This window comes from Alexandromys fortis, unplaced genomic scaffold (genome assembly GCF_014885135.2).
Source record: "Alexandromys fortis isolate MF-2015 unplaced genomic scaffold, M_Fortis_MF-2015_v1.1 scaffold_89, whole genome shotgun sequence".
NCBI classification, from domain to species: Eukaryota; Metazoa; Chordata; class Mammalia; order Rodentia; family Cricetidae; genus Alexandromys; species Alexandromys fortis.
The window spans coordinates 7,297,850-7,316,225 of NW_026067973.1; the positions used below are offsets into that span (position 1 = coordinate 7,297,850).

An 18,376-nucleotide genomic window follows, 5' to 3' on the forward strand; every position below is an offset into this window, starting at 1 on the left:
GAGAGAGAGAGAGAGAGAGAGAGAGAGAGAGAGAGAGAGAGAGAGAGAGAGAGAGAGAGAGAGAGAGCACACAGGCACATGTACAGCGAAGTACCCCAGTTTTCAGTGGTTGCTACCCAACCATTTGGTGCAAAACATTCAGTTCTGTATTGTCAGGCCACATGGCTATTGGATTTATATTTGTGCCTCTTTTCTAGCTCTCTCTATTGCCTCTGGCTTTGTAATGTTTACTTTATGTCACATTACTGGCTCTGGAAGATTCCTTGAAGGGGGGAAAAACCTCTTTGAAATGAGAAAAGATGAGCGTTAGTGAGAAGCTGCAAGCTCTCTTGGTTTTCTTTGGAGACCTGTCTTAGGTTTGGTCAGTCATCTTGCGCATGTCATATGTTCTATAAGGATCTGAGTGAGATTGGTAATGATAAGTATTTGGGCCTCCATTTTTTCCTGTGCTTGGCAACAGGCTCCCCAATTCTTCATGTGGAAATGGCCAATGGGATGACAAACAGGGAAATGAGACACAAGGAAATTCTTGGCAGAAGCAATGGTCCAAAGAACGGAAACAAATTACACGTTAGGGCTATGCTGCTCCCGAACAGTCTGGAGAAACTAGCAGAGATAACAGTGCGCTTCTCCGGAGAGATTTCCACACTCAGTCTTTGCCTTGCAAATGCGGTTTCCTACTGTGGCTGTGGTTCTTTGCTGCTCTCCTGAGCAGGAGCTGGTCTTTCCACAAGGTGATTTTCCTTAATCTTTCCTCTCACCAATCTATACCAGGGCAAAGCTGCGCAGGTGTGTTGCCCTTTACCCGGCGCACCCGGCACTTGCCATCTAGGGGCTGACAACAGGGAGGACGCAGTGACATGTTTCTATTGCTGCCATCTGTGCACTGTGATGAGAACCCCTGTGCTTTGGGGGACAGCTCAGCAATGTGCCCATCTTGGCTTATTGCTCCTGTCCAGCAGCAAGACCGGCAGGGCTCCTGTCAGGTGAGTGCCTGCCTTGGAGGAGGACCAGAGATGGCTGGAGTATATTTCTGCAGTTTTCCGGGGGAGGGGGGGTGGGGGGGAGATTGCCTGTTCTTAGCTAGAGCCAGTGAAGACAAGATGACTCTAAGCAGCACCCTCAGCCAGAGTCCTCTTTTGGGGGATCATCAAAAGGCACTTGCTGCTGTATTCCTTTTTTTTCATGGCTCCTTGGTTTCTTGGCCACCACAGTCTGAGAGATAGTTTCTTAGGGACGCCAACACACAGACACATGATGTTGACAGAGCCAATAGGGGATCAAGGAGTCACAGAACATAAGGCAGAGAGGACTGAAGGGTTCATGGAGGAAGGAAGGAAGCTGCTGCTAACATGGAAATCCATCGTCCATTCATGAGCCAGTGTATCTGTCTCCCCCATCCCCTACTGTGTGTGTGTGTGTGTGTGTGTGTGTGTGTGTGTGTATGTGTGTGTGTTACCTGTCCCTTGCAAATGTATGTGGAGATTAGTGACAGACATCAGGATGTCTTCCTCTATCACTCTCCACTCTATTATTAGAGACAGAGTCTCTCATTGAACCTGGAATTGATCATTTCGGCTACTCTTGTTGGTCTGTGAGCCTCTGTGATCTAACTATCTCTGCCACAGCACGGATGTGGAAATGCATGTGCACCGTGCACCACCATGGCTGGCTTTTACATGGCTGCTGAGTATACACGCTCAAGTCCTCAGGCCTGGGCACCAAGCATCTTCTTCACTAATCCTCCTCCCTAGACTCTTGGACTTTATTAGTCTATACATACCTAATGTCTAAACTCAGTGGGCGTGATATAGGTGTATACCTGCAAAACTGTCACCACTGTCAAGATAGGGAACATGTCTGTTTCTCCCCCAAATTTTCTCTCGCCCATTTAGGAACCTACCCTTCTCATCCTCTCCCATTTTCCTAGGAAATAAGTGACCAGAAATATGTCATTACAAAGCAGTTTGCATTTTCCAGAATTTTAAAATTATAATTTTATAATTGTTGGTCTCCTTTGCAAACATCATTTTACTGAGATATGTTCAAGCTGTCACAAGTATCGTTAGTCATTTCCATTTTGTGAATATATCACAGATTAAAAAAATCGGTGCATGCTTGGGTGTACATTTGTATTATTTTCAATTATTGGTCATTTTTATGAACAAGCATTTGTATACAATTCTTGGTATGGTATTTTACAACTTTTCATATGTGTATTTGCTTGCATGTATCTTAATATGCCATGGGAAAAAAATTAGAGATGATTTTGAACTGAATAAAATTGAAACTACAGCACATTACAACCGATGGGATGTCACCAAGTCATTATTTAGAGGAATATTTATAGGCCAAAATGACTATAATAGAAAAAAACAAAGGTCTTTAATTAGCAACCTTAGCTTTTACACCTAAAGAAATTAACAAATAGAAGAGAAAATGAAATACAGGTAATGGAGAAGAAAGAAAATCATAAAGATCTGGGAAGTCAAAGGAACTGGAAAAACTCATATGTCACACCAATTAGATCAAGTAAGGTCTAATATAATTGAGCAATAGAGAAGGTACAGATGATCAATGCCATGGATGAGACAGGGGACATTTGTAAAGATTCCATAGAGGCTAAGAAGATAAGAAATGCTGTATGTACATCTGGGCCAATAATCTGGATAACTTAGATGAAAAGGATCAATTTTATGAAAAAAATATCAATTTACTTGCGAAGAAATAGGTAAACAAAATACTTATTAAATAAATAAATTATAGTTTTCATACTCCAACCCAAGTACACATAATCTAGGCCCCACTGGCTTCACGGTGATGAGTCATAGCAACTATGTAAGGTAGGAATTATAGGAAATGTGAAGAATCCTTAAGAAAATTGAAAATTGAAAAGACAGAAATATATCCCAATTTATTCTGTAAGGCTAACCTTGTTCTTTTTAAGTTAAAACAAAAGGGCAATAATATGAAAACTGGAGAGCTGAAAAATTTCTTAATAGAATTCTATAAAATCTAACCCACGTATGTATGTGTGAACAAATTGTACCATCAGCACATGCCCAAGCCTGGTGCAGTGGCACAAGAATGCAAGCCTGATGTCACCTTGGAGAAAATAATGTTTCTGAACTCTAAAGTTTTACGTGGATTCCTACTGTAGGACATCAGTTCATCAGACCATCTGTTCGAAAACTTCTCAAATCTGAATGACCCTGGATGCCTGAAGCAGAGCCACTGCAGCAGTGATGACGAGACCATCAGTTGCTGTGCCAGCTGGTAGAGGTGAAAAGGTCTGGACCATCTTCCCCATGCGAGTGAGTCACGTGAAGGAGCCCAGTTAGAGCTGAGGAAGCATCTACTTTCTGAGAGTGGGGCTCTCCACTCCGCAAACTGTGGCTATACAAAGCAGTGGGTATGCCCGTGTGGGAAGCTGACTTATCAAAATGTTTCATCTGTGTTTTCAGCATCTGGGGACATCTCTCAGAAAGTCCGTGTTCTCTTACAAACTGGTTGATTTTTGTGTAAAAACCAAAGAAAGCTCATGCAGGAAATGTGAATTTGTATGTTTGCTATGAGTCAAAGTTGGGGCTATTTTACATTTCCTGATAACTTTAGCTTCCTTGGAGGGACGCCACTGGTGTGCACACAATGTGTATCTTGACAATGAACGACTGATTGTTTCATGAGTTTTCTTTCTGCCATGGAAGTGATCCTTAGCAAGAATGTGTGGATAGATGAAAAAGAAATAAAAGAAATATTGGGAGTAAGACTCCAGCAACTCCAACATAGTTATGAAAATGTCAGTAGCATTAAAATAAATGTTTTGTAGCTGAGGAGATGGCTTGGTTTGTAAGTGCTTGCTATACAAGCATGGAGACCTGAGTTCAGATCCCCAGTGCCCACTTAATACTGGTATGTTCGTGTGCATCTGGACTGGGGAGGCAGAGACAAGAGGATTCCTATAGTTTGGTGGATAGATAGTCTAGTCATTGATGAATACCAGATTCAAGGAGAGACATGAACAATATGGACGGACTGGGCAGATGGCTTAGCACTTAGGATGACTTGCTACTCCTCGGGAGGACCCAAGTTCCGTTCCTAGTACCCATATCCCAGGGCTCTTAACCATAACCCCAGCACGAGGAGATCTGATGCCTCTGGCCTCAGTGGGCACCTGCACTCCTGTCTCCATAGAGACAGGCACACCTACACCTTCATAGAGATACACACACACCTACACATAATTTTAAATAATAAAATTAAACATTAAAATAATAACGAGGTAGAAAGCTGCTGAGGAAGACATTTTACCCAGTATTAGCGATTGCTTTCACTGATGTGCATTACTTTTCCCATGCACGCACATGCACACGCGCGCGTGCACATACACACACATACACAGCAAACACTTTGCACATGGCTTCCCAAAGTTTCTCTTAACGCTCCACATTTGGCATGATGAGTGTGCTTGCCTTCTCTCCGGCACTTGCTCAGAATGATTTTCCATAGGGAAGTTGTGAGTGCCTCCGATGCTCTTCTTTCTGCATGGTCTTTTGTGAACCAGGCACTTTACGTGGAGATTGCTTTTTATAACGGATTTTAATTACTGGTGACAACTACAGATGTCCTTCTCTCTGGCACAAAGACTTGGGTGGGGTTAAAAAAAATCACAGCTAGTAGCTGATAAGAACACCCGGTTAGGGCTGCAAGTTAACAGTTCAGGAACAAACGAAGCTGTGAGCTTACAATGCGACCCCGTTTAGTCTTTTCATCCTGTTTCGGCAGCGTTTCAAAAGCGATTCATTCCACAGGCAGGTGGTACAGCGATCATGGATTATGCCGCATTTCTTTGTCAGCTTTTGAAACCTTCAGGGAATGTCTTTGTTGTAGCCAGTGGTGAGTACCGCATTGCATTCAGAATTGTAGCACTTGATACATTAGCTATCACATATTTTATTCCCCCAAATTACACTCTAGGCTTCTTTTTAATGTTAAGCCTGTGACTATAATGTCTATCTGTTAAATTGTTCTTACAGTGAAGTGATGTATGTCCATCAGAAAGCAACCACCCTCAGAGCCCCATGGCACACAGTTCCATGTTGTGTGGGTTGGAGATAGAATGTGGCGAACTCTCGATGTGAGGTGCTACCCCATTGGTGCCCTGCTCACTTTGGTGGGCCTCCAGGAGGCGGGATGATGTGGTCCTGTAACCAGCACACCTACTGGGCCATGTGCAGTATGACCACTACCTTTGGCTGACCATGGTTATGGATCTTTCACGTTTTCTGGTGACTCTAACTTCTCTGTCTCATTTCTTAGCATAATGTCGTCGGTGTGCACACAGTGTAGGTGCATTGATGAGTGACCATCTGCTTTGTGTGGTCTTCCTTCCTCCGAAAAAAAATAGTACTCTGGTTTAGTGCTTGTTAACTAATGATGTCTGGACATAGATTTAGAAGGTTATCTCTTAACAGAGGCGATAGGTTGATAAACCCCTAAACCACAACTCTGAAATCTGAAGCTTTTTGAATGTCTACATGACAAGTAGAAAACTCAATACCTCGACACGTGGTATATTATTCACTTATTAAAAATAGTCTATCAAATCACTTTCAATTTTCAGGTCTAAGCTGTAGGTGAAACAAAGGAATTTTATGTTTGAACTTAGGTTCTGTCTCCAAGATACTTTACTAGGTATGTACAAATATTCCAAAATATGAAACCTGAAAACATCCCTCCTCAACTGTTTCTCAGATCCGGGGGGCTGGGATGAAGAGTAAAGGGCATGCATTAAGTTCCTGGTAGCATGCACTGGAGAACTTTCTTCATATGGGTCGTATTTGTTTCTCCTCTGAGCAGAAGACACTGCTAAGGATTCTGCTGAGAATTTAAATCTGCAAAGTCTTGGTTGAGTGTTCCATGTGCCCAGATTCTGATGCCTGAACTGATGACCAGACCCATTGAAGCCCACTGTCCAGACCTCATACGGCAATTTCCTTTATCTTAAAAAATTATGGAAGTTATATTTACCAACCGTAGAGCTGTGAAGGGGCATGCGTTTTTCTACCTCCATGTTCATGTCCCTAATACAAGTCCCCAGAGACAACTACCAACGGTTTCTCCTCGCTCTCTTTCTTCCCCTTCTTCTCTTCTGAGAAGAGGTTTCATGTAACCTAGGCTAGCCTCCAACTTGCTCAGTAGCTGAGGATGACCTTGAAGTGCTGCGATTACAGGCATGTGCCACTGTGTACATATCAACATATTCTTGATAAGTACATTCTATATATTTTCTGTGTATGGATGGGGATAGCCTGCCCACCCCTTTTGTCTGCCCCCTCACTTTGCTAATATAAAAAAGAATATATTATTTCAAACTACCACTAATTATTTCTTCTTGAAATTACATTTTCTTGTATCTTGAGCAAAATTCCTTACTCAAGGTTGCTGTAGGAACTCCTTCACTCATCTCTCACTTTTTTTTCCTTGTTTTTGGGGAAGAGTTTAGCCAAAGGGCAGCCTCTGGTTCAGTCCCCCACTCCCCACTTTGAGGCAGAGGCTCTTTGTTTTCATCTCTTCTCTGTATGCATAAAGTCAGTGGCCTACAAGCTTCTGGGGATTCTCCGTCTCTACTTCCCATCTCACTGCAGAGGCAGTGGATTTCAGACGCACACTAGCTCATGTGGATGCTAGGGATTCAGCCTCAGCCTCAGGCTCGCATGGCAAGCACTTTACCCACTAAGTCATTCCTCCATTCTGCACTCCCTATATTTTCATGGACTATTTCTCCTCTGCCCATTCCTTTAATATTTGGGTCCTTTGCCAGGTGGTGGTGGCTCATGTAACGCAGTACTCAGGGGGCAGAGGCAGGCAGATCTCTGAGTTTCAGGCCAGCCTGGTCTACAGAACAAGTTTCAAAAAAGCTATGGCTATGCAGAGAAACCCGTCTCAAAAAACAAAAATGAAAATAAACAAACAAAAAAATGGACCCTCACAGCTTCACTTTTGGTCCCTTCTTCTTACCCTACTTGCCCTGTGCAGACAGTCTTTTCCACTTGCAGATGATTAACGCCCATAGCTCCTCATGGGACAGAATCAGTTGCATCAGGAACACTGTGACCTCCTTATATTGTCTCCGACATGAGACTGCCGTGCCTGTTCTTTGACCCTGACACTTACTACTTCTATTTGGAAGTGTCTTCTTGAGTTTTTTTTTTTTAAATTAAGAATATTTTTCTACTACCGAGGTCTCAGTTTTTAAATAGCATCTCAGAGAGAGGTTTAGTCTTTTTCCATCAAAACATCTGGCTGACATGAGTAGGTACCGTGGCTGACAAGGAGTCAACAGAGACTTATTCAAGCCAGTAAATCAAAGGAACATCAAGGGATACTCAGACCGAGGGATCATGGTGAATCTCACCTCTCACCCCATTCCTTTGTCTAGGTGGGAATCATTGCCCAACTTCCTCACGAAATGGTCTGTTTGGCGTATAGATAAAAGCAAGAGAACAGTAAGGACTCCATGCTACTTGGTCACAAATACCTCGAAAAAAACCTAGTTTATGCAAAAAAAAGATAATATACAAAAATGAGAAGCCCTGCGACACCATAAGCTGGTCTGGTAGAGAGCTTACAGCGGTTGGACCTGGCATAAGTGTTTTGAGTTGCCTCCCAGACACTGCCGATTTCAGCAGCAGGCTCTCTACCCCATCCGGATGCCCCTTCTTGTGAACCATGAATCTCCTCCCCAGTTTTTCATTGGACTGGATTCCACCCGCTGATTTCTTCCTTTATGTCACCCTCTTCTGAACTGAGACCTTGCTTGGATATAACTTATCACCCAGATAATGTCCCATACTTTCTGTTGTCCTTTGAGTGTAAAATGTTGCCTAGGGACTCATATGTTTGAATATTTGTTCCCTGGTTGGTGCTACTATTTTGCAGGGGTGTAGATGCTTTAGGAGGTGGAGTCTCGCTGGAGGAAGTCGCTCTCTGGGGGCAGGCTTTGGGGATTTATAGCCAGTCCCACTCCTATCCACTCTCTGCCTACTGTTTCTCCAAGATGGGAGGTGGGGTGGAGTCCCAGGGGTGGGGTCGCAGCTGTACGCTCCATCCCCATGTCTTCTCTCTTCCATGGTAGACTTAGTTGCTCCTTAGTAGATATTTGGTCACAGTGACAACAAAACAGACAGACAAACCTGTTTTCTAGCTGGAAGGGATGCAAGGAAAGTACGTTACTGACTTCTTTAATGGGGGTGGGGCTCCCAAAGGAGGACAATTTCCTAGCCCTGTAAAAAAATATCTAGAAGTACCAGGAGTCACAGAGAACAGGAGCCACACAGAGAGATGCTCCTCCCGTGGAGGGGGCACTGGCTCCATCCCAGCCCTCTGGTCTTCTGTGTAGCATCTTTGCTACCATCAGAACACTGAGCTAGCTCATGCTTAGATCCTTACTAATTAGGACTGGCAGATCCGGTCTCCATTTGGTACCAGTCAGTATGTATCCTGGCTGTGGTAAGCATAGCCATCACACATACAAATCCAGCCTCAGGCGTGTGCCAGGAGAGAGTTATGGAAGCTTTTCCTTCTGAGAAACTACCGTTCACTGAACCGGGCAATGTGCTCTGCACACAGTGTCGAGGAAGCTCTGGATTCATTATGTAAATTTACCAGGACAACAGCTTCATGCAAATATTGTAAGGCAGGAAAACTGAGGACCAGAAAGCTTAGCTAATGGATCCGGATTCTGGGCAGACGGTCCGCTCCCAGTGCTCTTTCTGATTACCCCATATGTCATAATTCTCTCTCATGAGGTTATTTGAGGATAATAGAGGCTTATTAAATATTATGAATACAATCTGGCAGAATTGAGTGATTCCACTTATATTCTCCAGGCTCCTTAGGGGAGATGTGTTAAGTGAGCCTGGCCTGAGTGTTCTGACACCGGGACAAGTGACTCATCTCTCTGCAGGTCTTCAGCACCCTCAGGGTCACAGTCTGCTCATGAATGGTTCATCACTCTGGTTTATAAATTTCCAAATGTATTTTTCCCTTTGAGCTAAGTGCCTGAACCTTGTGTGGTTTGCAAATGAAGAACCAGGCTGCCCTTCTTCGGTAGACTCTATTAAAGCCTGCTGTGTAATGTCCTCACTCATCTGTCTGTTGCTTTTGGATTTCTGTAAGCTCTTGAGGTACTTTGGTCCTGGGCTCAGGGTTAGAGATGCATCACCACTCTGATGAAACACATTTTTTTTGTAATAGTTGGTAATAACTCTTAGAGACACACAAGCACTAATGGGAGGATTTAGGAGCAAAATTTATCAATTGTAAGAGCTCTGGGATATCTAATCTGTGTATCCCAGGTACCAAACTTAGCTCCTGTCACAGTAATTAGGGAGCATTTTTATCATAAGGAATTTAGGCATCATTTTCACTTTCAAAAACAACTGTCAAGTCCTAATAACCAAATGAGAGTATTGTTTGTTTCTGGAAAGACATTTCTGGTCCCTGCTATCATTTATTTATGACAGAGCATAGGTAATAAGACTGGTATTAAAAAGACACTCTGCCAGACTGAGTGTGGCTATGTTCTTGTTTCATATACAACAGACACATTTGTAGAGTTAAAGAAATTCAAAACTGAAGATCTATGTGAATCTGGGAAACCCAGGCCTACCCTGAACCTGAGACCTGGATATGCAGCTATCCAAGAAGGATATTAATATAAGGCTATTAACAAGGTATATTAACAGTCAAATCTGCTCAGATGGGCAGCATTATTAAAGACTGTGCAGCAAACACTGGGGTCTGTGGGTGGGGTTTCTCTGGGACTGGGCCAGGGATTCATGGATTTTTATTTCTCTGTCTTTTCTAATAATTGGAACGTAGTAGGTACTTAAATGCTGAATAGGTGCATTTGTGAGGAATAAATGAAAGAAAGTAAAAGGGAGCCCTTTTATTTTTAAATTGGAGGTAGGAGATTCAGTACTTGAATCTGTGCTATTTACTTCTTCAAGGGGTGACCAGACTAGCTGGTGTGTTTTGGGTAGTTTCTGCCCTCTGGTGGCATGGGCAGAAATGGGCAGAAGTGACCCGAGTGCTCTCTGGATAGGAGAGGCTGCTCTGTCTAGATGCATCCTCACTGGGCTGCTTAAGGACTATGCTGTGGGTTGAGAGCTGATACGTTCCATTTGACTTCCTCTTAAATTCCAATTTATTAATTTTGACCAATTTTAAGTACATATTTTTCCAAATACCCAGTATTTTATTTTTTTTAATTTATTCATTTATTATGAATTCAGTGTTTTTTTTTTTTTTTTTTTTTTTTTTTTTTTTTTTTTTTTTTTTTTTTTTTTTTTTTTTGTTTTTTTTTTTTTTTTTTTTTTTTTTTTTTTTCTGCTTGCATGTACGTCTGCATTCTGGGAGAGGGCACCAGATCTCATTACAGATGGTTGTGAACCAACATGTGGGTGCTGGGAATCGAACTCAGGACCTCTAGATGAGCAGTCAGTGTTCTTAACTGTTGAGCCATCTCTCCAGCCTCCTGACACCCAGTACTTACATGGCTATCACATCCTAGCTTTGGTGGAGGCTTGGCTTCTACTGAGAATTGCATTTGATGAGCCTGTACTGTTAACATCCAGTAGGTTTCCAGAAGAGCTGCATAGGAGTGGCTTAGTGTTCACCTGGCCTTGGGCCATCAAATCATTGGCCCCCAAAGCAGGTTGTTCCTAATGCTGCAAAAGAAGATTTCAGCGTGTCAAGAGGAATAAGGTCCAGAGATGCTGTGTTAGATGCTCATCTCTGTCTAAGCTCAAACCAATAGGAATTGAGAAATATGTCTGGACTCCTTCTTTCTATTAAGTTGACAGGTCATATTAAAAGACAGCAGCCCCTGCCCCCACAGACAGCTATTGGTTTGAGCTTATTAATCATTTTGTTCAAATCATCGCTATCAAATAATTTTATAAATATCTTTATCAAATAATGCTTACTCTTTAAAAAACTTGGTTACATGTTTCTGAAAGGATTGCGTAAAACTCTTCAACTATAACTTTTTTTACTGTGTAGGATGACATTTTATATACTTATCAGACAGAGTCTCAGATACATATATGTTAATTATTCCAATATCTTTTGTCTTATTCTTTTTTAATATTTATTTATTCATTTATTATGTATACAATATTCTGTCTGTGTGTATGCCTGCAGGCCAGAAGAGGGCACCAGACCCCATTACAGATGGTTGTGAGCTACCATATGGTTGCTGGGAATTGAACTCAGGACCTTTGGAAGAGCAGGCAATGCTCTTAACCTCTGAGCCATCTCTCCAGCCCCATTTTATTCTTTTTTTTTGTAAACATAAAATGGAGCTATACAGAGTAGAAAGTTTCTAGAGAGGACTTAGTGACCAGTTATACAGGAATGGGATTGTGGTCCGCGGATGACTCTCTAGATTTTGATCTGGAAATCCTGGTGGATGGTTTCTGAACTAGTTAGCATTTTCTCACCATGGTGAAAGAATACCTAATAGAATTAACTAAGGAGGAAAGATTTACATGGCTCTCTGTCTTAAAGTTATCAGTCCATCATGGTGGGGAGGAGGTACTGGAGCAGGTCTATATACCTCATGGATGATGACAGGCAGAACCAAAGAGTAATACAGGAAGGTACCAGTAGGATATGACCAACTGACCTACTTCCTCCTCCCAAATCCCACCTCTGAAAGTTTTTAGAACCTCTCAAAATCATCTAAACTAGCAAGGTATCAAGCTTCCAAAATATTGGCTGTGGGAGTTTGATGTGGGAGGTCCTTCTGTATATGTGTTGCTTTTATTGGTTAATGAATAAAGAAACTGATTTGAACCTATAGTAGGGCAGAAAAGAGCTAGGTGGGAAAAACTAAACTAAATGTTAAGAAAAAAAAAAGACAAAGTCAAAGAAAGCCATATAGCCCCATCAGATACAGACGTCAGACAGAACCTTGCTGGTAAGCCACAACCACGTGGCGATACACAGATTAATAAAAATGGGTTAAAGTAAGATGTAAAAGCTAGACAATAAAAATCTAGAGTTAATATGCCAAACAGTGATTTAATTAATACAGTTTCTGTGTAGTTATTTCGAGTCTGGACAGCCAAAAATAAACAAGCGGGCTCCTATAACAGAAGTTGCCTTTGATATCAAATCATAGCAGTCTCTGGAACAAAATAAGGGAGTAAGTAATTGCCAAAGAAGTAAATTATTTTCTTATAGTCTAGAGGCTGTGAAGTCCAAAGTCAAGAAGCCAGCAGATGGTTGAGTGAGAAAGGCTGCTATTTGCTTCCAAGATGACACATTGCTGCTGGGCCTTCTGTAAGTGATGAATTCTGGGTCTTCTGATAGGATAAGGTGGAGGGAAAAGTGGGAAAAAAAGAAGCCCCTTTTATAAGATTTTTAATTCATTCATGAAAAGAGCCACCTTTATTACCTTAGCATCTCTGAAAGCTCCACATCTTAATATCACATTGACTCAGTGAGGTTTAGTGCTCGAGCTTCAGAAGGACCACAGGAGGACAGTAATAGTAATTTCTGTCCTATGGCAAACTAAAGTTTATAAGGGAGGAGAAAAGATGAAGTAAGCTGACATTTATCCATTCATTTATTTCTTTAAATAAATATTTACTAGTTGCTTTTTCTATGTCAGGCACTAAACTAGACATGCTGTCTCTTTTGTAGGTTAGGTTTGAGATGCATTCATCCCAAAGATCCTCCAAATATTTGTTTTCAAAGCACCAGAGTGTAGGGACAGAGCATGATGTCCATGTAGACAAAACTGAACGTAGAAGGCTTTGTAGACTATGCATGCATTGGACATTCAATTTAATAAAATCTCTAACCATGTTTGAAAAATTCCCCAGTGGTAGGTGGGTTTAGGACAACATATAAACATGATTTTTCAAATCCCCAAATTTAGAAAGCTATGTAATGTACCCTTGTATCTGGAGCATCTTGTACATTAGACCTGGCTGTAACATAGCACACCCTCTTTAAAGGTGTAAAATAGTAGGTTCCGGAATTCACTGAAACCATGAGTTAACTTGAATTCCTAGACTGTGTCCCCATTTCAGGAGCTCTGGGCTGGTTACAAGAATCTAAATTTAGCAAGCTTCTTGGCTGATTATGATACTGCATTTTGAGAAATGTTTCTGTGAACTCTATTAATTCAAACTATAGTGTGTAATAAACAACAACCCCCCCCCCCCATAAAACATACCATCTCCCAGGCTGGAAATGGGAAATTGGCCTATCTCTGTTAGCTTATTTGGATGTGATTTTATTTAAGTTAGTTTCTTAAATACATTTATAACACTGTTTTTATAGTGTGTTGTTCAGCTAAGGAAAGTTGCCTTCATAGACCACAGACCAGTCCCCCCAAACCTCTTCATCTTATATATCTAGGTAGCAAACAATCTTCTATAGGCTTGTATTTGTAATTAGGCAGTCTTCTAGCTTGTCTTGAGTACCTGCTTACAGTGTTGGTTCCTCAATCTTAGTGGCTCATCCTAATAATCTCTGGATGACCTCTGGGTTGTTTGATAGCTCATTACATTAGGGAGCACCATATTGAAAAACTTTCTAATCTAGGAAAAGGGGTGATCATGAACAATATTTCTGGTTATCCTTAACACAAAAGCTATAAGCCTACATATTTTGACTCTGCTGTCATTCGTTTCTTTTCTAAGAACCATGAGGCGTCTGCAACAAGGTATAATGTCCTTTGATTTGTAGAAGCATTTGGAAGTGTTCTAGGGGAAAACCCTATGACCAGGTCTGATCCACAAGGAACCCCCACCCCCTTCCCAACTCAGGAAAACTTCCATTCATTTACTTCTTGTTGATAATTGAAACAGGGTTGGGAGCTATTCAACTTTTAGAATAACGGACTCAATGTAGATTAAGAACTGATCAAACTCAGAGTGGCTAGAATTCAGAGACACAAAACAGACAACAAGGCTAAATGGGGCCAAAGTGAATCCTGACAGTATGAACCCCACAACAAAACTCATTATGTGTTAGACTATATAAGCCCTCTGACTAGCACTAGAAGATTGTCCGCAAACTGGATATCCAATAGATAGTATAATGAGGAAGGGTATATAATGGAACATTTTATTTAAGCCAGTTAAAAAATTATAAAAATTTATGGGCAAGCAACGTACAAGTGATTTTTCATATAAATACCCTGAGTTGACAACTAGATTAAATGGAAAAACATGCAGGAGGTTGGAAGAGGGCCATTGTGAATGGAAAAGTACACACTGAAACAGAAATTAGTGTCATGAAACATGAGGTGGTTGGAGGATTTGGATGTTACCCAAAGGCAAGCAAAAAAAAAAATCCCTGCTGCTGCAGAATGAGAGCGAGGAGACACAGGGCTGGCAAACAAGGGCGGACCCAGAGGAGCTGGCTGTAACCACCTAGGTGCACACAAGCCTTTCTCATAACCGAAAGCCACTGCCAAATGCTGATGACTGTATTTAGTCATTATATCCTACATTCCCACTCTTATCTTCCTGACCTAATAATGCCTTAGCAAAATATTAATAATCCCTGCTCAGTATGAGCTGTTGAGACCGAGCTCTGGTCAGCAGCCAGCAACACTGGCAGTTTTTAACAATGTTTACTAACTGCTTCCTTGATGTCTTGCTCTGGGGTTTTTGACAGGGATTAATATTGACTTGACTGGACTCTCATATTTATATCTCATTTTTTCCCTTTTCTTCAAATATCAGAATAATACTGGCCACTCTTAATTTCAAGTTACTATAAGATGCCGATTGCAGCTATGAGAAACTCCGTAAGAGAGCGACCATATCAAGTGTTAGAACTGAACCTCATACAGCTAATGGATTAAAACCACTTTGCAAAGAGTTGATCAGTGCCTTATAAAACATTTGCCATGTGGTCCAGACACTCTACTCTGAGTTATTTACCAAGATAATTGAAAACATATCCCCAACACAGAACGTGTATACAAATGTTTATAGTGGTTTGACTTGTAACAGCTAGGACCTGGAAGGAATCCTAGTGTCCGTCAATAAATGAACAGAGAGACAAACAATAGCACATCTGTGCAAGGAAGTCCAACTAAACAATATAAAAGAAAGAGCTACTGGTACTTGGCAACACAGGTGGTTCTCAAAATGAAGAAGGCAAAACCAGGGAGAAAGTAAAAAGCATTTCTGTTGAAATTCTCAAGAGCCGATCACCCCAGCAATCTCTGGCAGTGTGGAAAGGAAGGGGAGGAAAGAGTCACAAACGTGCACAGACATCATCAGGGCAGACAGACATCTATCTTGATTTTGGCAGTGGTTTCCGGAACATGATTATATGTCACAAGTCATCGGGTTGCAGAATTTAAATATCTTCAGTTTACTATGTGTCAATTATGCCTCAATCAAGGTAAGAGTGGAAAAGAAATAACTAGAATCTTCCAGAATTAGCTGGAAGAGAGAATGCGTATCAGAAAGTTATGTACAATTGTTCGGCTACACCCCGCTAGATCTAAGGTCAACTGAAAATGCCCTGAGACAAATCGCACTGAATGGTGACCTCACATCCCAGTTTCTCTCCTCCTCCGTGGCATCTCTGTTTTCTCCCTAGTGACGCTGTGGTTGACCTTGAGCGCCAGCTCCCAGAATCATGACACAGGACAGATCTGTGTCATTAGCCAGGCAAAACATCAACATTTGAAATGCACAGTGTAGCTTCTACTGAAAGCCCATCATCTTTTATAGCATCATAAAGTGGAAAAGGCTGTACCGTTATAAGTGGAGATTGTCTGCATATGTGAGTGACCAGTACCTGCAGAAGAAGGAAAATGAGGCTAATAGTAACCCTTCTCAGACCGATTTAAACTATATTTTGACTGGCTGATGATGGTACAGTGATGGTCACAAAAACAAAGGACCATCAACAGGATGCTCACTACATGCTGGACCAAGAGGGAGGGGACAGGAGTCCACCAGGCTCTTCTTTTTCAACTGCTGGCGTTAATCTGGGTAAACCACCTTCTCGACTCAGAAATCTGATGATTAAGTATGTACCTGTGCATAGATATAGAAACCTTGATTTTTTACAAAACTTCCTTGCTAAAAGCATTTTACATTCATTGGGTGCTGTTTGGACCCAGAATATATTGCCTGTCTCTGGTTCTGAAACTTATGGTCATAGTTTTAAATGCAGATTCTGGTGTTCTAGCCAAGATAATCAAAAAGTTTGAGGCCAGCCCCAACAATATACATTTTTTTTTTTTTAAATAAAGGGCATGATGAAAAGGTCTGAGGGCCGTGCTTTCTACTGTAGCTAGGAAACAAACAGGGTGTCTCTATTCTTTGTACACATTAATGAGCGCTTACTTCTACTAACCATCCTCTCAACACTACACCGGCTTACTCAATTACATGCACGGGTCTGTCAGCCTCATTATCTGCACAAAGAGCACTTTTAAAGTAGTTTATATGGTTTCATCTGTCAGAAAAATTCATCAAAACTTTTCATAACGTTTGCCAGGCTAGCTTCAGCCTTCGAGGCTATAGATTATTGAAGTCGTTTTGGCACCAGAGAACGGTACCTGGCCCCGCATCTGCTGTGCGTTCTTCTGTAGGCATAATGACCTTGATAAGCACAGGCACTCGCAATTCCTTTTCAAATGTGAGTCGGTTTAGGAACTAAGCATCCTAAGTACAGATTCCAGAACATACTAGAAATAACCACTACCAGATGTTCTGGAACCGAGCTATGATATTAGACGAGCAGATATTGGCTGGCCTCCTTTTATTTGGTGAAACAAATAAAGCACTGAAATTTATGACACTGTTTAGTCAGGTTGGAGGAGGGGGCAAAACCCAACTAGAGAAAAGCACTGTTTCATTTTTATGTTTACAGAGGCATGAAAATAAACGCTTTTAAAGGGGTCCCTCATCATCCTGAACAATTTCCTCTGCCTTCCTCCAGCCAATCAGTTGTATCATCTGAGTGAAAAAAAAAAAAAGAAATAAGAAGCAAAGGCCGTGACTGCTCCTAGAATATGATTGAGGAGAAAGTTTATTGTAGATAAAACGGAGAGCATAACCAGAGGCAGGGACATCTGGGAGAATCCAGACTGACATGGCCAGACTGAGCTGTACTGTGTGAGGAGGAGGAGAGAGAAGAGAGGAGACAGGGAAACCAGGTGCAGCAACCAGGAGACCCAAAGGTACAAAGAGGGCAGGTAATCAAAATGGTTGGATTACATAGGGAAGGGCAGCCCAGTCCCCTGGGCTGGAGAGTTCAGGGTAAAGGGTATGGTATGTCAGCCAGGAGGACCTGTAGCAGGTAGGGCCTGAGGGATGCAAGGGTACCAGGTTGGCAGGTCCACTGTAATATGTTAAATAGGCACCCCAGCCATGGTCTTAGGTTTGAAACCTAACACCACACAAGGTCCTGGTCTTACCAAGACACAGTCTCTCAGCCTGTTCCACTCTCTCTGTGCTCCTCACCTGTTTGCCACAGCTGGCATCGTAGGTCTCAAAGGACACCCTGCTGGTCATCAGGGTGGATACCACTGGGAAATGTGTAAGCAAAGCAAAGCCAAACGCTCCTCTTCAACCCGCTGAATCTAATTCTGGAGGGCGGAGCTCAGCAGTCCGTTCTAACAGCCCTCTTCCTTGGTGGCTACGATACATGCTGAAGATGGACACACTCCTCTGGTCATTCTCACAGGTTGTCTTCTGAACGACAATCACCTTGCCTGCTTCTGCTAGACGAAATCCCTAATGCACAGGTAAGGGCATATACCTCTTTAGCACAGGGTCTTTGACCCTCCTCATTGCTAATACAGTAAAATTTAACACTTACTGGACATTTCATGCACCGGGCTCTGAGGCTTCCAGCACCCACTCATCACGCATTTCCCAAATATTTATTCTGCCCAGCTGGTCCATGACCGCGTGTTCTCTCTGTGGCCTCGGATGGCAATGGTCTCCACCCGTGGTTATGAACCTCAGCCGCACTTTAGATTCACCTGGGGACTTAATAAAAACATTCCATCTTAAAACACTGACTAGGGATCTTTATGGGCTTGGCCTTGCGTAGGGTCTTGAAGACTCCCTGAGGTAAGGATGTGAAAATGAGTTGAGAGTCAGCCTGTGGCTCTGGCCTTCTTGGTTAGTTTGTCTCACAGTTGGGGTCACTTTGCCCCCAGCTGCAGCTGCCAAGGCCCAGCCCCAGGCTCTGTCATTAATCTTGTTCTTAGACAAAGGAATGCAGGGAGCAGGGATGGGTGGTGGGCAGTCATTGGGCTGAGTCAGCATTGTATCAAAGGTGTTTTTACATCTATTCCTTGACATTAATCTTG

General features: G+C 42.2%; 1 protein-coding gene across 1 annotated transcript in view; it reads right to left on the reverse strand.

Moving 5' to 3' along the window:
• The window catches only part of Pou2af2 (POU class 2 homeobox associating factor 2), a 100,041-nt gene extending 82,471 nt beyond the window's left edge, over positions 1-17,570 (reverse strand). The window contains exon 1 of the mRNA XM_050156209.1: positions 17,474-17,570. Within this exon, the coding sequence (XP_050012166.1) occupies positions 17,474-17,570 (97 nt within the window). The remainder of the gene's footprint in view (positions 1-17,473) is intronic.
• Positions 17,571-18,376: the final 806 nt, after the last annotated feature.